The sequence below is a fragment of the Impatiens glandulifera genome, chromosome 5 (assembly GCF_907164915.1).
Source record: "Impatiens glandulifera chromosome 5, dImpGla2.1, whole genome shotgun sequence".
Lineage (NCBI taxonomy): Eukaryota > Viridiplantae > Streptophyta > Magnoliopsida > Ericales > Balsaminaceae > Impatiens > Impatiens glandulifera.
The window spans coordinates 45,832,562-45,859,138 of record NC_061866.1 but is presented as its reverse complement, the minus strand read 5'-3'; the positions used below and the strand labels follow the sequence as shown (position 1 = coordinate 45,859,138).

The following is a 26,577-nucleotide window of genomic DNA, read 5'->3' as shown; positions in this document are numbered from 1 at the left end:
GTGTGACATAGTAATTTTAATGTTTAGTCTAAATTCTCTAAACAGATTATGTTAAGAATATTTAAAAAAATAAATTTGAAAACTTAAATACATTAAAAAAAATATGAAATATTATTTGTCAATAACTAAAATAACATTTTTATATTATTGATATCATTTTTAAAAGTTCTCTCAGGACAACCACATTCTTTCATCTTTCATCACAATCACATAAGTTTGAGGGGGAATATTTTCAATATTGTTTCTCAGACTTAAAAACAATTGGCTTGTTGAAAAAGTATAGTGAGTCAGGTTTGATATGATTCTTTTGAGCATAGTATCATTTTTTTTATTTTGCTTTTAACATTTATATATTTCACATTTGTTTACATTAATATATTCTTACATAAAATTAATATGTAAATCATGTAATAATAGCTGGTCGGCAGTGGTGCCTCTCACATTTTTATTATAATAATCTCGCACTTCTTTTTATAAAATAATATTTGTTTTTTTATTTTATACAAACACTATTTTCTAATATATAAATATTTATAATAAACTAAAACTTTCTTTTATAAAAATTAATAAAAAAATCATATTTATAATATTCTAATTTCAAATATAATTTTATTAAAATAATAATTATTAATATTTTATACGAACAATATTTTTTAAGATATAATATTTATAATAATACATAAATTTTAGTTAATATATAAATAAGATTTATTTATATAAATTAAAATATAAAGAATTATATATAAAATAATGAAAATCATATAATATTATTATTTATTTTAAAACTACATTTATATTATAATTATATATATATATATTTTTTTTATTAATTTCAATATAATTAATAATACAAATTACTCATAAAATAAAGATTAAAATAACAATTTATATAAATATAAGGGTAAAATATTATTTTATATTTTTTAATTTTAAATTAGTTTTAAACTATTTCAACAAATAAATGTATTTATTAAATTTTATTTAGGGGCTTAGGATTGTGACACATATTTATTTTTAGTTATTTATTTTATGTAGGATATAGAAAAATGGAGATGTTCTATAAACGAATTTGTACTTCTACATCACATGACCAACCTGAACTTTCTCAATCAATTAATGAGTCTACTAATTTAGTAAGTCTAATGTTACTGATCAAATATACATGATTAGAATATAGCATATCAAAAGATGCATCATTTTGTTTTTGGTGTTATCTTTTTAAGCCTTTAAATAAAGAAAACGTAGATGATACCTTTATAGGAGATGGGTATAAAAATTGGAAAAGGGCATTAGAAAGATTCAATTGTCATATGAGAACTTCAAATTATCATAATGAAGCTAGAATTCAATTTGAATCATTTCAAGATCAAAGACATAGCGTGAGAAACGTTTTACGTGACATGGTCGTGATATAGAAATAAATTATCGCACCCGTTTAACGACAATGTTTGATGTAACATGCTTTCTATTGAGGCAAGAATTACCTTTTCGAGGACATGATGAGTCAAGTAGTTCATCAAATAAAGGTAATTTTCTTGAATTGATTGATTGGTATAGTCAACGTAACGAAGATATTTTGTCTTCTTTTGTACCGACTCATGGACAAGATTAATTTAGTAATTGTGCTTGTTAGTATTTTGTAATTGTGCTTTTTAGTATTTTTATGAAATTATCGAGTAAAATTTTATATAAAAAATGCATTTATTTGATCGCCAAAAAATGCTACATTATTATGTATTTGGCTCCCTCGAGAAAATATTTGAGTCCGCCACTGCTGGTTGGAGTGTTAGTGGTGTTTGATAAATATTATATTAATTTATAGTAACAATTTCTTACATTATTCATAAAAAAAAAAGAGTGAGATCCACTTATTTGAAAAAAATAAATATAGAAAAAACTACTTAAGTGTATGATTATTATGACTTTATCCCTATATTAATATTCAATAATGGGTTGTATGACACATTATTAATACTACTACAAACTTGTATGACTTTATCCCTATATCTGTTAATTAACCTATTATTTAACTAACTAAGCTAGGTTACTCTAATAAAAATAGTATAAATTTAATATATTTATTCAATAATAAAACACAAAATATAACTATTAAACTAAAAAAAAATATAAAAATATTTTTTTTATTAGAGCACCCCAATCATTCGGGGTTGCTAGTGCGGGTGGGTTCATGCTATCATGGTCCTATTTTTATTTTAATTAAATTGGATGCGATTGAATTTTAATATATGTTGATTGAATCAGTTTGTGGGTTGGGTTAGTTGAAAATCCTATAAATAATTTAATTTTTTATATACATTTTTATCAATTAAAATATATTTTTTATTATATATTAATATAATATATTTTTTTGCTTAATAGCCCAATTTTAATTTTGAACAAATAACCCTCAAATAATGTAAATAGGTAGCAAACTTCTTCATCTTCACTCCATTCACATTAACAACAAAAAAAAAATAACACCTTAAATGTTAAAATATATTATATTATACTATTAGATTATAATATTTTGTAATATAATATTAATATATTGAATTAAAAACATATTTGATTTGATTCATTTTATAATTTATTATTTATACAAATATAGTAATAAATTATAAGATAAATTAAATATAATATTTTCTTAATTATAGATATTAATATTATATTATTTAATCTCTCATATTATATATAACATATTTTATCAAGAATAATTCAATTAGACATCCTTGAGTATCTCTTGATACGGTGAAGATGAAGAAATTCCATTATAATACAACATTAGAAGCTAGAGATACACAAATAAGTGAATATCTATCTCTTCTTTATAATCATTAAATATTCTCTTTAATTGTTTTTCTAAGATTCTTTGTTTTACAATCATCTATTGAGCATTCATCTTTATTTATGGATTTTGTTTTTTGATTTAGACACATTTTTTTAATTGTGCTATAAGTTATCTCTAAAACATTAAGTTATGTGCATATAAAAATCATTAGGAATACGGACGATTCAGGAGTAATCATTAGAAGTACTTTTGAAAATGTTGAATGTTAATGGTTATTTCACAACAGTGAGACACCAAGAGTCGTTCTCCTTTGATATAGAAAATTGTTAAGCATATTTGGATAATTAACATGTTCTCCATTTCAATTAGGTGAAGAACCAAAGATACTCACATCCAATGATTTACTTGCAATGACAAATAACTTCAGTAAGGAGAACTTAATTGGGAATTTTCAGTTTGGAAATCTTTATCGTGGCTTTCTTGAGAATCAACACTTCACAATAAAGATATGGGATCCACCAAATTTAATATTTGGTCATCTCCAATATCATGAATGCAGACTTATGGTAATGTTTTGTTCTAAATATTCCCTCTGATTTGTATGATATTTTTTTATTGTTTTAAGAAATTTTATTGTTTTTGCAGGATGAACTCATTATGCTTCGTCATCAGAGGATTGTGAATCGATGCATTGCCAGCTTGTACGGATATTGTTGTGACAAAGAACATATTGCTGTTGTTTATAACCTGAAGACCATGGATTCACTGCATAACCTTTTATTGAAAGGTTTACTTTCTACAACAATAACAATTATAGAATATTTGACACATCTTTTTAATGTTATTAGTATTTCGATATAAAACCAACTTGAAAAATATGGTTTAGAATGGAAGAATTGGCCTATATATGTCATATAGATGAGCTTGGACAATTATTTTACTTTAATCTTATCTATGATTTGAAACTATATCTAAATATATATCTTCTGCAATATTAGAGGATTTTTCATGGCTACAAAGGATTCAAGCTGCCTTTGCATTTGCCTGCCTCCTCAAGTTCTTCCAAGCTAGACGGGGAGATCTTGACCCATTTTTGATTTGCAATTTGTCTGCAGAACATGTGATGTTGGATGAGGTCAGTTTCCTGTATTATGTTTCTATAGGTGTGATGTTTTATTTTCTTCTAAAATTTGTGTTGCCATCATAGTTAGTTTTTGTTCATTGTCACAGGAATACAACCCAACGTTGGTTGATTTCAGCATGATAACAGGTGGGATTTTTTCAAAAAAGTTAGTACATTATTCTCAACGATTTTCTCATGGATGCTTTGGTTACCGGGACACAGACTTATTACATTACTCGTCAAACCATTTAGGTATGACAATTTTGATTAAAATCACCAATCCTATTATTTATATATGTTGGTACAATTGTGGCTTAAAGATACTCTCATCAAGTACATATATGTTATTTAATTTTGTTTTTTTTACCTGAAGGTGTCGTATGTTTTTCAATTTATTTATACTTGGTTACTATTGTTCCCTCTATCCAATTTTTTCTCTAGGTGTTTGATGCCGGAAGATGGTGTATTTATTCCCTTAAATTGACATCATTGTCTTCTTATTAATATGTTTTTTTTCTTGCAGCAATGAGGACAAAAAAAAGTGATATCTTTGCATTTGGTGTTATGCTCCTAAGCCTCATAACGAAAAGATTGACCATAAGAAACGTGAATAGGGAGAATGGTACATGTTCGGATGATCCTTTTCTAGAAGATTGGGCATACGAAGAATATATGGGTGGAAAATCATTTGTCCACCCTAGTTTCCAGGAAAATCGAGGCTTCTATGTTGGAGACGGGTGCAAGCTATCAAAGTTGGCTTTGAGTTGTTCATCTCATTCTCGTGAAGATCGACCGACTATAAAGAAAGTTGTCAAGAGTTTTTTAGAACTGCAAGTTTTCAAGAAAAGTAGACAACTTGAAGATGAACCGGCTATGAATGAAGTTGTTAACAGTTTTTTCAAATTGCAAGTTTTCAAGAAAAGTAAACAACTCTTAAGTGTGGACCCTTCAGTTTCTCTTGATACGAGGGAAAGGAAGAAAGCCTTGCATGACACCGAATCAGGTAGACATCAATTATTAATTGCATAACCACTCGATTTGATTTTATATCTAAGAATTATTGATCATTGCTGGCTTAGTGCCTTGTACACTGTTCTTTATTGAGCTATATGGGCTCTCTCAAATCGCAATCTATGTGTGAATTAAATGCTTGTAAAAAGGTATAGGAAATTGATGAACAAGTTTTAATCCTCAAGACCAATGTTGTTTTTGCCCAGATTCTTTCAGTTGGAAGGTGTTCAAGGATAACCATAAATGTACTATCGAAGACTTGAAGGATTACACTAACAATTTCAGTCAAGACAACTACATTGGAAGGTTTCAGTTCGGAAAACTTTTTCGTGGAGTTAAGAGATATAGTATAAGGGATACAAGGGATACTGTATACATGATTGTGAAGATATGGGACGTTGATCAAGATAATTTACTGAGACTTGGGGTATGCTTTTATATAAAAATTTCACTCGCTAACTTGTGTTTAAAACATATTAATTTCTTAAATTTAACTGGATCAACACCAATCTTTTAGGATGAAATGTTACTTCTTAATCATGAAAAGTATGTTTGTCATCCTGCAATGCTTAGGATGTTTGGTTATTGTATTGAAGATGAACATGTTGCTATTGTATTACAATGTAAGTCTTTGTCCATGGATTCCATTAGTAATCTCCTGCCTAGAGGTATACTTCTTTTCTTGCTTATTATTTTCATTGTTTTATTTTTGAGTAAAGTAAAATGAGACATTTTGTCCATCATCAAGAACATATAAAGTATATTAACTTAATATTTTTTTTTCATTGCTAGATGATTTTACATGGCTAGATAGGATTAAAGCTGGACGTGGAGTGGCTTCCCTCCTCAACTTTCTACATGATGCATCGTATCACATGGATCCTTTCATTATACGTAATCTGAATACAGCTCATATAATGTTAGACGAGGTTAGTTTTGATCATTTAATTATATGTATATTTTAAATTGTCTTTCACATCTCTGAAAAAAACACTCTCAAGTAGTATATGACAATTATTTTGATAATTTAAATATAGAAATACAATCCAATGTTGGTTGATTTTGGCTTAATAACGGGTGGGATTTTTCCAAATCGGCAAATAGATATGGTTAGAGCATGTTTGGGATGTCAAGATGAAGTGAAATTAGCCATTGACAAAAGTGGTAAGCTATTTTGTTTTTGTAAAGGTTTTTCCGAAATGATTTTCTCTCATAATTATGATGACATTATATGATGTGTTGTTTTTTTTTCTTTTAGGGAAATATTAAATTTATTAATTAACTAAGATATTGACTAATTGACTATAGGTAGTTGGACTACAAAGAGCGACGTGTATTCTTTTGGAGTATTTCTTTTACGTTTGATATCTGAATGTAATATAAAGGATCCAAATAGGCTGTCATTGGTTTTCAATGATAGATGGTGGTGTATTTGGAAAGGCATGGAGAATGTACTCATTCACGAGAGTTTGCAAAAAGATCCAACCTATGACGATAATGATGGGCAAGAAATTAAGAGGCTCATTATATGGTGTGTGCAAACTAATCCAACTTATAGGCCTTCCATGCCTGAAGTATTAGACGTATTTCAGAAACTTAAAGTTGAACAGTCACTCAGACTTTATAAAGGTAGAAAAGATGTTTTAGGATAAATTTACTCGAGATTTCAAACTTTCCAAAATATGCAAGTAAATTTTTTCCATTCTATTTATCCTATTTAAACATTAGTTAGTGAAAGATAAAAGGTAAAAGTTTTAAGAATTATTTTATTTTTTTGTTTTGACTTCACTATAATTTAAGTCAATAATTCTTTTTAAGTTATGGATTATGACGAGATTTATATATACTCTTACAAGCAATTAATTATATTAAGGACAATCAATATCTTTTTTGATTTGTGTAAGGCAAATAGAAAAAAAATGAAAACAAGTTTACACTTTTTTTGTAATGGGCTGGATTATTATTTTTTTAGAAAGGTCTCAAAAAATAAATTAAGTAATATTTTCACGGCTACTATAAATCAAAGTGAATAATAGTATATTTGTCTATGAACTTTGGATAGAGATCTCAAATATATACATGTATTGGAAATATTTTATTTATACCTACCAACTTGGTAAAATGTATCAAATTTATTTAAATTAACATAAATATTAATAACCTTAAAAACTAAATCATGTTGACAAGATGTGAATATCCTCATTCCTGGATTGTAGGTGAAAAGTTTTAATTCGCGGGTATTAATCACTCCCTCATCCTTATTCAATTTCATCTCCTTTCCCTTTAATCTCATACCCTTCATCATTCCTTCATTTTCTTTTATCCACCTTGTTAGAGTTTGTGGTCCGAATTCTTGTTGGGTCAGCGAGCTTTGCCCGCACTGTATGGACTTGTAGTCTTAATGGGTCTAACCCCTTTTCATTTGCATCACATTTTAGGGTTAGACAATATATAGAGAAGACAACCATCTTTTCTCTAATATAGTTCATTACGTTGTTCACCAAAATTTGTACAATCTTCGTTATAGTGAAATCTTCTCTTCTGCCCGTGGTTTTTCACCCGTAAAGAGTTTTCCACGTAATCTTGGTGTCCGTTCTTCTTTATCGCTTTTATCCTTGTTTATTGTGGTTTGGATTCTAACAAATTGGTATCAGAGCCAAATTTGTTTGTTTTATTTTTTGGTCATGACCACGATGAAATACAATATTCCGCTGCTGGATCGTAACACCAGATTTACGTTATGGCAAGTGAAGATGCGAGCTATTTTGGCACAGATAGATCTGGAAGATGCGCTATATGGCGCTGACAAGATGCCGTCTTCGTGGACTGATGAAGAGAAGCAACGAGCAGATCGTAAGGCTCTATCGCAGATTTATCTGCATCTGTCGAATCAGATTCTTCAAGACTGTTTGAAGGAAAAAAACAGTTGCTGCACTCTGGCTAAGATTGGAGCAATTATGCATGACGAAAACGCTGACTAACAAGCTACACTTGAAGCAACGCTTGTATTCCCAACGTATGTCTGACGGTACGTCTTTAGAAAATCACTTAACTGTTTTTAAAGAAATAGTCTCTGATTTGGAATCTATGGAGGTTAATTACGATGAAGAAGATTTAGGGCTCATATTATTGTGTTCACTACCTCCTTCGTATGCTAATTTTAGAGATACCATTCTCTATAGTCGTGAGACTTTGACTCTATATGAGGTTTATGATACACTCTTCTCGAAAGAGAAGATGCATAAACTTGTTGGTTTAGATAACATGGCTGAAGGTCTTGTTGCACGAGGCAGACAGCAGGAGAGGTATTCTAGCAGCAATAACCGTGGTAGGTCAAAATCCAAGAACAAGGATAAGACGTGTAGGTACTGCAAGAAGAAAGGCCATATTGTTGTTGAGTGTTATAAGTTACAGAATAAGAATAAGAGGGCTGGTGAGGATCATAAGAGCAATCAACTAGAGAAATATGGCGAAGCTGATGTTGCTGAAAAGTACAATGATGGAGAACTCCTCGTTACGTCTGATATTGATTCGAAATAGATCGACGAATGGATTCTTGATTCTGGATGCACGTTTCATATGTGTCCTAATCGGGACTGGTTCTCTACATATGAAGTGGTCTCTAGAGGTACCGTTGTGATGGGTAATAATGCATCTTGCAGAATTGCTGGTATTGGTACGGTTAGAGTTAAGATGTTTGATGGCACTATTCGAACACTTGGTGATGTAAGGCACGTTCCTGACATGAAGAGAAATCTGATATCATTGAGTATTCTTGATTCTAAAGGGTACAAATACACTGGTGAAGGTAGAGTTGTGAAGGTCAGCAAGGGGTCTCTTGTTGTGATGAAGGGACTCAGGAAAACTGCCAATTTATATGTTCTGCAAGGCTCTACGATTACAGGTGATGTTGTTGTTGCTAGTTCGTCTTTGTCTGATTCTGATGCTACAAGATTATGGCACATGCGTCTAGGTCACATGAGTGAGAATGGCATGGTCGAATTGAACAAGAGAGGGCTTCTTGATGTGCAGGGTATTACGAAGCTAAAGTTTTGTGAACACTGCGTTTTTGGTAAGCAGAAAAGAGTTAGGTTCTCAGCTGGTATTCATAATACGAGGGGGACTCCAGACTACATTCATTCTGATTTGTGGGGGCCTTCTAGAGTACCATCTAAAGGTGGTGCGTTCTATATGTTGACTATTATAGATGATTTCTCCAGGAAGGTTTGGGCATTCTTTTTGAAACAAAAGAGTGACGTGTTTTCTACCTTTAAAGAGTGGAAGTTAATGATTGAGAAGTAGACAGGGAGGCAAGTGAAGCATCTCCGAACTGATAACGGTTTGGAGTTTTGTTCTAATGAGTTTAATACTTTATGTAGAACTGAAGGTATTGTGAGGCATCATACAGTTCGACATAATCCTCAACAAAATGGAGTTGCAGAGAGGATGAATAGGACTTTGATGGAGAAGGTGCGTTGTATGCGCCTTAATGCTGGGCTACCGATGTCATTTTGGGCTGAGACCGCTGCGTATGCATGTCATCTCGTTAATCGCTCTCCTTCGACTGCTATTGATAAGAAAACTCCACAAGAGGTATGGACTGGTTCTCCTGCTAGTTATTCTAATTTAAAAATTTCCGGATGTCATGCGTATGCTCATGTGGATAATGGAAAGTTAGAGCCTCGTTCGGTGAAGTGTGTGTTCATAGGGTTTAAGCAAGGTGTGAAGGGATACAAGTTGTGGTGTCCTGAGACTAGTAAAGTCGTCATCAGTAGAGATGTTGTTTTTGATGAGACTAGCATGCTTCAGGGGTCTCTGTCTTCAACTCCCTCTGAGGGAAATCAACAGAAGTCAAGTATTGAGGTGGAGCTTGAGATTGGGTTGAAACCTACACCAGAGCAAACTCAAGAGTCTATTCCAGTTTCTATGGATGGTGCTAGCTCCTCAGAAGCACCTCCACAACATTCAATTGCTAAAAATAGGCCTCGTAGAGAAATTAGACGCCCTCAGAGATATGCAGAGGCTGATTTAGTTGCGTATGCATTAAATGTGGCTGAAGAGATTGATTCAGAAGAGGAACCTGCGACACATTCAGAGGCGATTACCTGCGAAAACTCTGGTATGTGGATGATCGCTATGCAGGTCGAGATAGAATCGCTTCACAAGAATGCTACATGGGATCTAGTGAAGTTACCAAAGAGCAAGAAGGTTGTTCGCTACAAATGGGTGTATAAGAGAAAGGAAGGCACGATGGGAGTTGAAGAAGCCAGGTATAAAGCCAGGCTTGTTGTAAAAGGATATAGTCAAACTCCAGGTGTTGATTTTACTGATGTATTTTCTCCAGTTGTGAAACATAGTTCTATTCGGGCTTTACTAGGTATTGTGGCATACCACGATCTTGAGCTTGAGCAGTTAGATATAAAAACTGCATTCTTACACGGAGAACTTGAGGAAGACATCTACATGCAACAACTAGAGGGATTCGTAGCCTTAGGAAAGGAGGACTATGTATGTCAGCTGAAAAAGTCTCTTTATGGTTTGAAACAGTCATCGAGGCAATGGTACAAGAGATTTGATACATTTATGACCACTCATGATTTCAAGAGGAGCAATTACGATAGTTGTGTCTACTTTAAAGTATGTGATGATGGGTCGTTCGTTTACCTGTTGTTGTATGTTGACGATATGCTAATTGCCGCTAAAGATCAGAGAGAGGTCAGAAAGGTGAAAGCACAGTTGAGTAGCGAGTTTGAGATGAAAGATTTAGGTGCAGCAAAGAAGATGCTTGGAATGGAGATTCTTAGAGATCGGACCGGCTGGTAAATTGTACATAAGTCAAAAGAGGTACATCGAGAAAGTCTTTAGTAGGTTTAACATGCAAAGTGCCAAGCTGGTAAGTACTCCATTAGCTGCTCATTTTAGACTTTCGTCTTCTTTGTCACCACAGTCAAATAGTGATGATGATTATATGTCGCGAGTGCCATACTCTAGTGTTGTTGGCTCCCTTATGTATGCTATGGTTTGTTCACGACCTGACTTAGCATATGCAGTTAGTGTTGTTAGTAGATATATGGCAAACCCTGGTAAGGAACATTGGAAAGCAGTTCAGTGGATTCTCAGATACTTATGTGGTTCTACTGATGTTTGTTTACAGTTTGGGAAAAGTAGAGATGGAGTTGTCGGTTACGTTGATTCAGATTACGCTGGAGATCTTGATAAGAGAAGATCATTGTCTGGTTATATTTTTTGTGTTGGTGGTTGCGCTATTAGTTGGAAGGCTATGTTGCAAGCTACAGTTGCTTTGTCTACTACAGAGGCAGAGTACATGGCGATTACAGAAGCTTGCAAAGAAGCAATTTGGATGAAAGGCTTGTTTGGAGAACTTAGTGATGATTTGCAGATTTCTACAATCTTTTGTGATATCCAGAGTGCTATTTTTCTGACAAAGGATCAGATGTTTCACGAGAGGACTAAGCACATTGATGTACGATATCATTTTGTGCGTGATGTGATTGCTCGTGGTGATATTGTTGTGAGCAAGGTGAGTACACACAATAATCCTGCAGATATGATGACCAAGTCACTTTCTATTACCAAGTTTGAGCATTGCTTGAACTTGGTTGGTCTTCATTGCTGAGCTATGCCCTTAGGGGCTTTGGTGGAAGAGGTTTGATTTTTTGTGGTTATGCTATCAAAGATTGGAATTCGTTTCAAGGTGGAGATTGTTAGAGTTTGTGGTCCGAATTCTTGTTGGGTCAGCGGGCTTTGCCCGCACTGTATGGACTTATAGTCTTAATGGGTCTAACCCCTTTTCATTTACATCACATTTTAGGGTTAGACAATATATAGAGAAGACAACCGTCTTTTCTCTAATAAAGTTCATTACGTTGTTCACCAAAATTTGTACAATCTTCGATATAGTGAAACTTCTCTTCTGCCCGTGGTTTTTCACCCGTAAAGGGTTTTCCACGTAATCTTGGTGTTCGTTCTTCTTTATCGCTTTTATCCTTGTTTATTGTGGTTTGGATTCTAACACACCTCCAACAATGTCAAATTAATATGTATTCCTCTTCTTCTGAAATATATATTTTTTTAATTTGAAGTAAATTAGTCCTCCTTTCCCATTACTATACATGTTTTTAGCAATTGAAAAACTTTAAACTATCATCTTCCTCTTCTTCTCCAATTCTTGATCAATTTTACGGTCTTTTTCAAACTCTCCCAGCCACCCGATTTCTTCTCATAAGCTATCACTACCTTGACAAATTCATATAAAATCAAATCAAATCTTGTAAATGAAGTTAAAAAAGAAAAATATTGTATAATTTTTAGTACCTAATATGCAGGACATCCTAAATAATCGAAATAATCTTAATCATTTCGTCTCATTCTTTCAGGATTAAATTGCAGCCACATAAATTCATAATAAACTTCCCCTCTTCAATCCCCTACAAACCAACTTCTGAATCACCTAGAAAATATATGAAACATACAGAACAATGAAGAATGACATGAAAAGGAAACATGTGAATCATTTTACACTAGTAGAAAAATGGGCATTAGGGACGACTAAAACCGTTACTGAAAGTGAAAAAGGTCGATTAAATTTAGTAACAACCTTCATCACAAATTTATTACACTCATAATACGAATTTGGCAGTTGATTATGTACTGAGAATATTTCTTCCTTCAATAATCTCAACAATAAATTAAATGACGTGTTTTTCCACCGGCCTATATTTTTTATGTTAAAAATGTTAAATAGAGATGAGACTTTGGAATTTCGAGAACCTTCATATAAATGTAGTTTCGAATCATCCAACAATTGGTAAAATGCCTTAGTATCATCAATGAGATGTTCATTTTCACTAGGATGTTCATTGTCATTGTTCACATTATGGTACAAATCAGTAATAATATATTTCATTAGGTGATCATCACAAACGTCAACAGATTTGTTGATAGTATTACTCTCATTATTCTGTTGTATATTATCGGTTCGTCTACAAGCTCATCATCTAATTCATCTTCCCCACTCTCAGTAACAACATTTACACTCTCAAGTTCAATTCTCCTTTCCCCGTGAAAATACCAAAAGCCGTAATTTTGTCTTATGCCGAATTCAATTAGATGAGTTCTAACGACTATCTTATTCTCATATACTTGATTTGCATATTTTATACATGGACATTCAATCGAAAATCTACCCGTACACCTTTCCGCAAATTCTATGAAATTGTCGACCCCTCAATATATTTTGGATCAATATGAGGTAGGATCATCCATATTTTGTCATAAAATTTCATTGGGATTAGAAAAAATATTACTATGTCAAAGAAAACATATCATTTCTAAATCATGCATATTCCTAGTCCATAATCTAACATTGAATTCAAAAATTTACCATTAATTTATAAGAATGATTCACTCTAGTATACAGCTTAGTTCTAATTTATAATTATAACTTAAATAAAACAATTTAATATGATTATATTTGTAAATAATCCAAATTATAAACTCACACAAGCAGGGTCGTCCTTGAAAATTTGGGGTCTAAGACAAATTTAAATTTTGAGGCCTTTAAAATAGTAATTTAAAAAAAAAATTAATAATATAAAATGAGATATAATGGTTAATATATTATAATACTAAAATAAAATATTAAAAAGAAGATAAAATAGTTATATATATATATATATATTTTGTATAATATATATTTAATATTGTAGTGCTGATATTTTTTATTTTATAAATGTTATTTTATATTTATAATTTTTTTTTGACAGCAACTTCTTTTTTAAATAAAAAACAATTATTGATTTACAATTTTAAAAAGACTGTCATAAATTTTTGAAGAGTGATAATGTGAGAGAATTTGAAAGAGTGAATGATATGTATAACTTGTTGGTTGAAAAAGTGTGAGAAAATAAAGATGGTCCAATCATTTCTCTCTTATAACTTTTCGTTCTAGTTTGACACACCTTAAATAAACTAGCATGTATCCCGTGCATTTGCACGAGTAATAATATAAAAAATCGTGAAAAAAATATTACGGTAAAAATTTTATAGGCGGGTCAACCCACAATCCAACTCAAGTATCCATTTATTTTCACATATATCCAAATTAACCACAGCTCTCAACCCGGCAATCCGGACACTTTAAAAATTAAGCATCATTATATATATAGATTAGTTAGTTAAAAAGTTGAACTTATATTGTTAAAATGTCACGCATTTATCAAATTTTGGGTTGAATTTAAAATTTAAAGTGTTATTAGCCTAGTTGGTTAAAAGGTTGTACTTGTTTTTGTTAGGTTGCAAGTTTAAACCATACCTATAGCAATTTTAATTTTATTTTTAACCGTTTTAAGTTTATGGGCGGGACAACCCACAATCCGACACAAGTATTCATTTACTCTCACATATATCCAAATTAACCACAGCTCTCGACTCGGCAATCCGGACACTTTAAAAATTAAGCATTGTTATATATATATATAGATTAGTTAATTAAAAAGTTGAACTTATATTGTTAAAATGTCACGCGTTTATCAAATTTTGGGTTGAATTTAAAATATAAAGTGTTATTAGTGTAGTTGGTTAAAAGGTTGTACTTGTTTTGTTAGGTTGCAAGTTCGAACCATACCTATAGCATTTTTAATTTTATTTTTAACCGTTTTAAGTTTATGGGCGGGTCAACCCACAATCTGACACAAGTATCCATTTACTCTCACATATATCCAAATTAACCACAGCTCTTGACCCGGCAATCCGGACACTTTAAAAATTAAACATCATTATATATATATATATATATATATATATATTAGTTAGTTAAAAAGTTGAACTTATATTGTTAAAATGTCACGCGTTTATCAAATTTTGGGTTTAATTTAAAATATAAAGTGTTATTAGCCTAGTTGGTTAAAAGGTTATACATTTTTAATTTTATTTTTAACCGTTTTAAGTTTATGAGCGGGTCAACCCACAATCCGACCCAAGTATCCATTACTCTCACATATATCCAAATTAATCACAGCTCTCGACCCGGCAATCCGGACATTTTAAAAATTAAGCATTATTATTATTATTATATATATATATAGATAATAATAATAATAATAAATAAATTGGTAATCATTATTTTTGACACGTCTATTTTTTTAAAGGAGAGAAAAATAAGAATATTTAAAATAAAAATATTAAAGATAAATTAATAATGATAAAACAAATTAAGAAAGATGAATTTTGGGCATTTAATTTTATCATTATTTATAGCTGTTATTCTAAATTGGGATTAATAAAAATAAATATTCACTTTTTAATAAAAATAAAATTATGAGACTATTTTTTAAAAAAGAGTTATCATAACTTGATAATGGATTGGATGATGTGTACTCGACAGAATTTGAACCTATGATATCAGGTTTTACAGACCCACGTTACTTTCAAACCGAAGTAAAAGCGTGTAAGTGCGTTTTCTTATCACATTAGATAAAAGAAAAAAAAAATGAATGACTAAAGATAAATTTATTTTAATTATTTAAATATTGGAAGACTTTTGTTATTGTTAGACATATTTTTTAATCAATATGAATAAATTCTAAATTATATATTTACATACTGTATAGCTAGGAACGAATAAATTAGATATGTTTAATTAGAAAATAATAGATTATGAATAAATTAAGGGATGTTTAATTAGTAAGAAATATTATTATATATTATTTGGTGATGGTTAACCCCCCGGATTGTTTAATTAAAAATATCCCGGGCTGTTTAATCAGTAATTAATAAATTAGGGACTGTTTAATTAAGAATGATGTATTATGATGATTTAAAATATGATAAGTAAAACTCTAAGGTGTCAAAGTTGAATATTATAATGCAGTTTCACCAATGAAATAATTTGAAAATTTATATACATAGTTTTTACTTTGTTAGGCATAAATAGCTAATAATATCGAATTAAGAAGGGGATATATGAAAATACTTTGATATATAAAGTCAATATATTTGGTTATGGTTTTATAAAAAGTGCATTTGCACGAGTAATAATATAAAAACCATGAAAAAAATATTACCATAAAATTTTTATGGGCGGGTCAACCCACAATCCGACTCAAGTATCCATTCACTCTCACATATATCCAAATTAACCACAACTCTCGACCCGACAATCCGGACATTTTAAAAATTAATCATCACTATATATATAGATTAGTTAGTTAAAAAGTTGAACTTATATTGTTAAAATGTCACGCATTTATCAAATTTTGGGTTGAATTTAAAATATAAAGTGTTATTAGCCTAGTTGGTTAAAAGGTTGTATTTGTTTTGTTAGGTTGCAAGTTCGAACCATACCTATAGCATTTTTAATTTTATTTTTAACCGTTTTAAGTTTATGGGCGGGTCAACCCACAATCCGACACAAATATCCATTTACTCTCACATATATCCAAATTAACCACAGCTCTCGACCCGGCAATCCGGACACTTTAAAAATTAAACATCATTATATATATAAATTAGTGGGTATGACTAATTTCGGATTATCAAGAGTTCTCATCTCGATGTCTGATTGATACTCACACTAGACTTCGGTCAGGCTATGACTATATATGACACCAGATAGTCACATTCTTTTACGAAAATATGAGTTTCAACTATCTGAATGGGAGGAGACTCACAAAGGTAAGACCAATTTTCAATCTTTGGACATAGATATTGAAAGGGTTGCACCAGGAGGGCTAGATCCTAAGCACCGCGACAATCAACCACTTACAGAGACTTAGCCGCCGGTTTGTCAAGAAAATATGAACAAAATTAATCAAATTATATTTAGTTAAATAAGCTCAAAAAATTATATATTGTGTTTATTATCTATTTTATATATAATCAAATCAAGTTTCATGGATTCTATTTACATGCATTTATGGCTTTTATTGATAATACTAAATCACAAATTTATGGTGCATGCATATATTCTGTAAGACCTGACATATGAACTTTTAAATTGGAGGGACAAAAATAAATAAATAAATAATTAATTGCTGAACCTCAATTTGAAAATAGTGATTATCTATAATCTTATAATATCTTATAATTAGCATGACAATTTTAGAGGAAAATAATTGGTGATACAATCCAATTTATAGATGTTGCTCTTTAGAATTTTTATTTATTTTTCAACTAAACTTTATATTTGAGACAAAGAGATGATATTATAATAGATAAGAAATAGTAAAGAAGATTAGATTAATATTTATTGAAAATATATATTCTACATATTATATGAGTTGAATAAAATATATTTTTTATATATATTATTTGGATTTATACAAAATAAAGGTAACTAAAAATAACGAATTAAAAGATATTTAGATTTATAATAAAATTAAAAGTTAAAAAATTGGTTGGATTTCTGAAATACCTAATACTACCTGAACTACTGTTGCTAATGGATGCGATATTGTTGGCCCCAAGTTTGGGATGATTAGGTGAAAAATAACATTTAAGTTTTGTTTTATATTGTTCAAACACATTACAGAAACACAGTTATATATGTTTTGAATATTATTAGTTCTCTGGTTTTATTGAGTTTTGAAACTAAAGATCTTAAGTGTTTAATATTTTTTTTAAAATTTATGAAATAAATTTGTAGATTAGAGTAGGTTTTCACATTTTTCTATAATAAAAATAAATAAATATTAAATTAAATTAAAAAAATTAGGGGGCTATTTCACATTTTTAGCGTAAATAAAAAATTTGAAGCCCATGCGCAAAAGACAACGCTTTTGGCATCCTTGGGTCTAGCCTTGAATCTGGTATAAGGTCTTATTTTGTGTATAAATAGATCTAGAATTTAGAGTTACGGTGTGTTAAAAAGATTTTATGGTGAGCTTAAAAAAAATAAAGGAAAAGTTATTAATGAAACGAATATAAACGTAAGTTTGTTATTTTTGTAAAATTATAAAAGTAAATAATAAATTAAATTAAAAAAAAATAAGAAATTAAAAAGTTATGTCACAGTTATACATTATTTTTTTTAAAGGGCTTAAGCCTTAATATAGATCTACCCTCAACTAAAGAACAACTATAAATTAGAGTTAAGGTTTAAATAAAGAAAGAAAAAAATATGTGATGAATTTAAAAAATGCAACAAAAAAAACAAATTATAATTGGCAGTTGGGATATATATAGACTTTGATCAGTAATAAATTATTTTTTTCAAGTTTAACTCAAAACTCTCTTTTTAGATCCATATCTGATTATAAACATATAATATGTAGACACTTTGCAATTCCATCTAGAATCCACATAGTCAAGCTGGGCATGCATTTGTTCAGTTGTCATAAATTTTACATGGTTCTTCATATTATTTTTACACATCATTAAAAAAAAATTACTCTTTTCACTATTTTGACACATCTGTGAGAAAAAAATAAGAAGATTTAAATGAAAAAATATTAAAGGTAAACTAATAATAATAATAATAATAAATTAAGGAAAATAAAACTAGATAATTTTTTTTATCATGATTTGATTGAAGTATGTAGGTACTATTCAAGATATCAAGACTAATAAATAAAAATTATTCACTTTAAAATAAAAATCTTAATTGAGTTTGTGTTGATGAAAAGAAAAATAGCTCAAATTTTATATAATTTTTCATGTGGATAAACAAAGACTATAACATACATCATCTTTATCCATCCATATGTAGATCATATCTAATTTTTTTTTCATTATTTAATATTTTTTAATAACAAAATTAATTAATATTAATAAGTGGCTCTTACTTATTCTTTTCAATATAAATAGTTTGAAGTTGATTCTTAAAATATCATTAAACACTTCTCTAATTTTATATCTATAGAAACAAACGCTATGACAAATCTCATATTGTCAAAGATTCTTCTTCTCATAGTATTCAGTCATGCTATATACCAAAGAGCCACATTCTTTCACAAAAATATTGGTTCCAACTAAATGAAAGAGAAGAATCATCAAAATAATGCTTATTTTCAGTCCTTAGACATTATTACATACTCAAAGGTTGGTACCGGCTCATTTTTCAACAGGCACGCGGTCAGAGCCTCAGATCCATCACGATATACCACCAAAAGAGACTTAGCCGCCCAATCAAGCAAATCATGCATAGTGAAATAAGTTCACAAAATTGTATGATGGGGGTTAATTATCAATGTTATACATTATCAAATCACGTTTCATGGAATTTTATTTACATGCATAGCTTTAATGGGTAATACTAACTCATAATTTTATGGTGCAGGCATATACTCTCTAAGACATGCATATGAACTTAAATCAGAGAGATTGATTTTTTTTATTTTTTTTATTTTCAGTTTTTTATCCGGCGGTATATGTCTTAGGCCAAATGACTCATATGTTTTTTTCTAAAGCAAGATTAATCGAAGTATTGATCTTCACTAAGAGTGTCCCTTCTAGTTAAGGAGGTGGTTGCTAGAGGCTGCCCTTCGAGAAATACGACTTTAATAATACGTGAAGCAATTGAGTAATATATCACGGGCTAAAATTAGATTTGTGAAGCATTAAACTAGATCGAGAGATTCTAACTTAATAAGTCTTTTAGAAACAAGAAGAACTCAAATGTAATAACACTACAAAACTTGAGAATAATATTTTTTAATATTTTTTCTCTATTTCTTTTTTTATTTATAATAATAACAAAATTATTATGTCTTCAATATCTATAACATACTTATATAGGCAAATAATGCTTCTATTTTTTATTTTTTTTTATATTACTATTTCAAATTTATCTATATTTTAATTATTTATCAATATATATATTTTTTAATTCTATAATATTTATATTTTAATTGGGTAATGGGGTACCCGACGAATCGGGAATGAGGAAAAAATATATATACCATCGGGATTAGGGTCGGGTAGTAAAATGAAAATCGGGTACGAAAATAAGTACTTCACTACCGACGGGTAAAGTACTCGTTGTCATCCCTAGACCTCTTCTACATGTATGTCTCTAAAGGTCGCAACAACTCTTCATCTTTCCCTTCTGCCGAATTGAATTGATTGGATGATACAGATTCAAGGTTAATAAATAGGTTATTAACAAAATTTCAAAGTATAAATATTTATTTTTAATATTACATATGGAAACAAATTATATTTATACACACATAGACAATTACAAAGTCACTATATGCTTTTTATCCTATTAAAAATTTCTATTAATTAATTTAAATTAATATTTTAATCAAATACTTGACCTAACTTTTTTGATAAACTATTATTTGGAGTTTTGAATTTAATTTTGTTTATTTTTATTTATTAATATGTAGGATTTTAATTTTAAAAGAACTATAGCTGATAAAGATGATAATTGATTGTTTGGGCTATATAAGAATCTTCTGTATAAGGTCTCATTATATGGGCCATATCTGACGTAATATCTGTATTTCCTTTTTATTAATATATTTTTCTGGATTTCTGTTGAGACCGGCCCACTTGCAAGAATAAATTAAAATAGATTAGGCCTAAGGTTATTCTTGATATTTCGTTTTATTTCTAATTTATTTATATTAGTATAGAACTAATCCTATATAAACCAGAAGGTCATTTGTCAATTATACATTAAATCTTAAATTGCATGCATAATAAAAAATTATTGTTTGGGCTATATAAGAATTTTCAATATAAGGTCTCATTATGTGGGCCATATCTAATGTTTGGGCTGGATTTCCTTTTTATTAATATTTTTTCTGGATTTCTGTTGAAACCCACCCACTTACAAGAATAAATTAAAATAGAATAATTATTACATCTGAAGGTCATTTGTCAATTATTCATTCAATCTTAAATTGCATGCATAATACGAGGCCTATAAAAACCTATAAATTAGAGTTAAAGTTAGATTTTAAAAAAATGAAATAAGTTTAAAAAAAAATTAAGAAAAAAAAATATAAGTTGGTAAGAATCAAACCGAAAGCTTGATTTAAATTTGTTTTTGATACACTAAACACAAGGTGACTAGACAATAAATATAATAATTATTATATTTATTTGGGATATAGTTGGTAATATTTTTGTTTAAGTTTTAGTTTGTATACCCTATATAATAGACTAATTATAACATGCTAATAATTTAAAATACATTAAATATGTAAACACTTTACGGTTCCAACCCAAACATACATTAGTTCACTTGTCACTAATTTACATTATAGTTCATATTATTTTGACACATTTTATATATAAAAATAATAATATTCCCTTCACTATTTTGACACATATACTTTTATAAATCATAGAATAATAATAGTATTTTAAAATGAAACTAGATGATTTTGTGACTTTTTTTTTATCATGATTTGACTCAAAAGTAATGGTGCAAGTGATATTAAGGATTAATAAAAAAAATGTGAACTTTTTAAAAACATATTAAAAATCTTAGTGGGATTATTTTTAGTGATTTATAGAATTATGCATGTGGTTATAATTATTTTTTTAAACCAAATAAATAATCTATAAATTGTGAATTCATATACCATGCTTATTAAATATGGATTCACACAATCTTATCCATGTGTAAGTCTATATTTTTTTAATTTTTTTTAATAACAAGTACTATTATCAAAATAGCTTTAACTTCATCCTAAATATTTTATCAAAATCTTATGAAAAAAGTTATAAAGAACTCTCATCTTTATGGCGATGGTGATAAATGAATATATAATATTATTACTTTAAAATACATTAAATATGTAAACACTTTGCTTTTCATATAGAACCCACATCGTCAATCTAGGCATGCATAGGTTTAGTTGTATGTCATATATTTACATAGTTTTTTTTTTTTACTATTTTGACACATCATTAAAAAAATATATATTTTTTACTATTTTGACCCATTTTATATGTAAGAAAAAAATAATAATATTTAAATAATAAGATATTATAAATAACTAATAATGATAAAAAAAAAATTAAGAAAAATAAAACTAGTTACTTGAGTCAAATCATGATAAAAAAATGTTCAAAATTATATAATTTTGGACATGTAAAATAATTTTGAACATTTTTTTTATCATGAAGCATATGTTAAATATATAAAAAGAAAAATACCTCATATCTTATATAATTGTTCATGTCGTTAGAATATTTTTCAAACCAAACAAGATAACTTGTGATTCACACTATATCTATTTTTTTTTTCCTTTTTAATTATTAACAAAAACTAATTAATACTAGTAGCTAGTTTTTACATTTTTTTTTTCTTTTCACTATAAATAGCTTCAACTTCATCCTTAAATCTCATCAATCTCTTCTCCCATTTTATATTTATACAGAGGCTACAACAGATCTTAGATTATTTGGATTTCTCATTCTAATGTTTGTATTCTAATGTTTGTGGTATTTGATATTCATAGTAGACTTCGATCATGACACCAGAAAGAAACGCTCTCTCACAAAAATATGGTTCCAACTAACCGAATGAGAGAAGAATAAAAAAAAATAATGACGATTTTCAGTCCTTAGACATACATGCTTAAAGGTTGGTACCGAAAGAACCCGTTCCTAAGCTGGCTAAGCATCACGATATTAATCAACCCCCGAAAGGGACATAGCTGATTATTAAAGAAGCGTCAACAAAATCAATCAAATTATGTATAGTTAAATAAGTTCATACAATTGAATTATGGGGTTTAATTATTCTATATATAATATTATCAAATTAAGTTTCATGAAATTTGATTTAGATAAATACCTAGCTTTTATTGGTATTACTAAATCATAATTTTATGATGCATGTATATACTCTTTAACACATGCCATATGAACTTTAAAATGTTTTGTTTGAGGGTATAAATTAGGCAACTTTGCCTGATGATGAGGCACAAGGTTCTTACGCTTAGATTCTTTATTGATTTCTTGTCGTGTAGCTTGAAATCGTTTTGAGAATGGTGGTTTAGGATATTTTTTGGGTCCTTCTGCGTGTTTAGGTTGAAAATTGGAGGATAGGTAAGGATGACAATCGGACGATTCAGGGCAGGGAATATATTTATCATCCCCGCCACGTTTAGTTTCTCGAAAAATTCCCACGGAATACTGTTTATAAAATGTTTGTAAAAAATAAAAAAAATTATACAATAAAAAATTATATGAATAATTTTTTATTATAATATAAAATTCATATAAGGGCCATTGTAGTGACGAACATAAATAGATTCCATTTTATTTATTTATATGGACTGCAACAATCTTATCTAAAGCTGTCAAACTCGCGAGTTAACTCGTGAACTCGTTCGAGTTTACGAGTCAACTCAAGCAAAACGAGTTATGAGTTTAAGAAACTCGGTCAGTAGTAAAATCGATCTGAAATCGCGAGTTAATACCATGAACTCGTCAAACTCGTTTAAATCGGTAACATCGACCCGATTTTTGTATTCTTAGCTCTTTTCTTCTCTTGTTGAATGCTCGTCTGTTCTTTAAAGACTACATAGTTAGATTCTTCAAGCTACAATCATTTGTCATAGTAAAAGAAGAAAATTAGAAAAATGAAGGAAGAAAAGTGAAAGTAAAAAGAGGCGACAATGGAGGAAAGAGAACAATGGAGGAGGCAACGGTGAGATAAAATATAATCGGAAAGGAAGCAATTAGGTTATCATAATAAATAATTAATATATATATATATAATAAATTATCTGGAAAGATAAAATAGTTTAATTATTAATTTTTATTTTGATGAGTAGTTTATAATTGATATATTTTTATAATGTAGGTATTAGTTTTTATATTTTAATTTTCATAATAAATATTATAAATGATTATGATATTTTATATTATAATAATTTAACAACAAATATTTTAAATACAATAATTATGATACATAAATTTTATTTATTTATAATAATAGTTTGTTAATATATTGATTAATTTTTAATAATAATCAATTATTTATCTATATTTAGATGAATTAATTTATTTTAAATCAATTATTTGCTTTTATGTAAACTCTTACGGTTTTACGCAAACTCTCAATTTTACGAGTTTACTTATACAAAACGATTTTACGTAAACTCTCGATTTTAACAGCCCAAAAGAGTATACTTTTTTTTAAAAAAATGTCGATTTAGGCTGACGTGATACATCTTCGTAATGAAAATTAAGTGAAAATATAAGTTGGATTTTCGTTCATTCGCTTTATAGATCCACAGTAAGGCCCAAGAATACATCTTTACTCTTAGTAATAACATAAGTGTCTCATTACCCGTCTGAGAAGTCGTCTGTCTCAGGACCTCATACTTATGATATGTATCATATCGTATCATGACACCTTATCCCTAGGGCTTAAGCCCACCCCTAAAAAAATCCTCCTTAATCTTTAATATTTTTAAACTATATAAATATAATAAAATAAAATAAACAAATATAACATTTCCAAATATATTAACAATATATACCTTAATCTTTTCGTAGATCTTAAATCTTTCCTAGTTTTAACATATCTTAGATTTTATTTTACTAATTCTCTATTCTCTAATTATTTTCCTCAAAATTCTCATATTATTTTTCTAATTCCAGAATAGGTAAAATGTCTTTCTCTTTAATTGTATTCTTTTAATTCTTTTCATAATTTTCATTTTCTTATTTGGTATAATCATTAATTTAATTATGTATATGATATTTATAATTGATTTAAAAAAAAAAAGCCTAATGTTATATTATTTATTAACATACACTTCCAAAAACCACATGTACATTGAAAGTTTTTGTCACACTATTGGTTACTTCTAAATTGTCTAGATTCGCCTATACATAATGTTTTAAAGAATATATATATTACAATTAAGAAGTTTGTATAAGATAAGAAATTCAATGAGCAAATATTAACGTTCAACAAACAGAAGAAGAGGCATAAAAATATAGAGGATTAAAAAAAATGCTTAGAAAAGTAATTAGGAAGAATAATATATCATAAGAGAGAAAGATGCTCATTGTTTGTTTGGGTATTGAGTTGGAATTTCTTCACCTTTCCCTTGTCAATAGGGATAGAAGAATGTGATGTGGTTATTTCTTCTTGTTCAAAATATATTTTGAAAAAAGAGAGGAAAACACTAGGGGTCAAATTATAACAAGGGAATGAGATGTCGAGATACATTCACGAGACATTGTGGAACTTCATCATGACTGTATCCAATTTGATCGAACTGGTTGAGCAATGCAGCTTGGCGGATCATCCATCGGTCGTAGTGGTAGGCATTCCGCATGTTATAAATGTTAGGTGACTGACATATCCTTTTGATTATTAATGTGAACCCTATATATTTTTCTGTTAATGAGTTTGTTTAGAATAACAATAATTTACTTGTTCTTAATTAAAATGTATTTTATTATTTTCATATGGAAAGTAATATTTTATTTCTTATTTATTTTAATTAATAATTTAATTTTAATTTTTACTCATATATAAGAGAAATGAAATACTTTTATACTTTTAAATAATTTATACATTCTTAAATAAAAAGTTTTAAGACACGATGAAATATTTATTATTATATTTTTAACATTATAATACAAAACGTGCAACTCAATACTAGTTTAAATTAATATTTTTATTGAAATTGTATAATATATGTATTAACCGATTTATGAGAAATTGATGGTGGAAACTGTTTAGATAATGAAATCGGGAATAATTTTTTCTCATATCAAATAATAATAATAATAATATTAATAAATTCACACATTTGCCTATAGATCTGCTGTCCGCGTGGGCTTTCTGCATTGGGCCTCCTTTTGAGGTTGAGTACTTGGGCTTGACCTCTGCCTCACTCGGTGCTGGGCTGGTGGTAAACCCCAAAGACAAACAAAAACCTAATGTTAAATTATTTATTAACCTACACTTTTGTGAAATCAACCCTAATAGTCAACATTTCAAAAAAAAAGACGAGGGGTCAAATTATAATAAGGGGATGAGATGGAGGACTGCTCGGTAAAGAATAAAATATAAGAGGTTAAATACTGTGTCGTTTTGGACATCGTTTCAGCCATAGATTTCACATTGAGCTTGCTTTGGAAGATTGAATCGGCCTCTTCTACTACTTGTATCTCTCTCTAAAGGTCTCATCTTCTTATCTCTCTTTCTCGTATCCCCCAATCGATCTAATGACGTTGTTGAATACAAAGATCGGTGGATGATGCAGATTCAAGGGCTCATTTTTCTCTCTTCACGAAGATCGGTGGATGATGATGCAGATTCCCCCAATCGATCTAATGACAACGTTGATGAATATGAAGATCGGTGGATGATGATGCAGATTCAAGGACTCAGCTTTCTCTCGCATCCCCAATCAATCGATCTAATGACAGACGTTGATGAATATGAAGATCGGTGGATGATGATGCAGATTCAAGGGCTCAGCTTTCTCTCTCACGAAGATCCGGTGGATGATGCAGATTCAAGGGCTCGGCTTTATCTCTCTCAGTATCCCCAATCGGTCTAAAAAGATGTTGATGATGAATACAAAGATGGGTGGTGATGACTCCGAGTTCCTACAACTTCTTTCAACCATATCTATGTGCAGAGTAAGTTCTTTAAGTTTTGTTTGTACCTAACATGATGATGAGTTCAAATATTTCTCAA

General features: G+C 29.3%; 1 protein-coding gene across 1 annotated transcript; it reads left to right on the top strand.

Moving 5' to 3' along the window:
• Positions 1-3,198: 3,198 nt before the first annotated feature.
• Positions 3,199-6,574, top strand: LOC124939494 (serine/threonine-protein kinase BIK1-like). The gene is made up of 10 exons (XM_047479966.1): positions 3,199-3,354; positions 3,434-3,575; positions 3,787-3,923; positions 4,019-4,058; positions 4,435-4,914; positions 5,129-5,349; positions 5,440-5,590; positions 5,715-5,851; positions 5,960-6,086; positions 6,231-6,574. Exons 1-10 carry the CDS (start codon positions 3,199-3,201, stop codon positions 6,572-6,574), a joined length of 1,935 nt encoding a protein of 644 aa, XP_047335922.1.
• Positions 6,575-26,577: the final 20,003 nt, after the last annotated feature.

What these genes read in the sequence shown, in the direction of transcription:
- LOC124939494 (XM_047479966.1), top strand. Translation starts at nt 3,199, where the DNA reads ATGACAAATAACTTCAGTAAGGAGAACTTAATTGGGAATTTTCAGTTT. An exon ending in ATCATGAATGCAGACTTATG is followed by an intron (nt 3,355 to 3,433) that starts GTAATGTTTTGT and finishes TTGTTTTTGCAG; the next exon opens with GATGAACTCATTATGCTTCG. An exon ending in CTTGCATGACACCGAATCAG is followed by an intron (nt 4,915 to 5,128) that starts GTAGACATCAAT and finishes GTTTTTGCCCAG; the next exon opens with ATTCTTTCAGTTGGAAGGTG.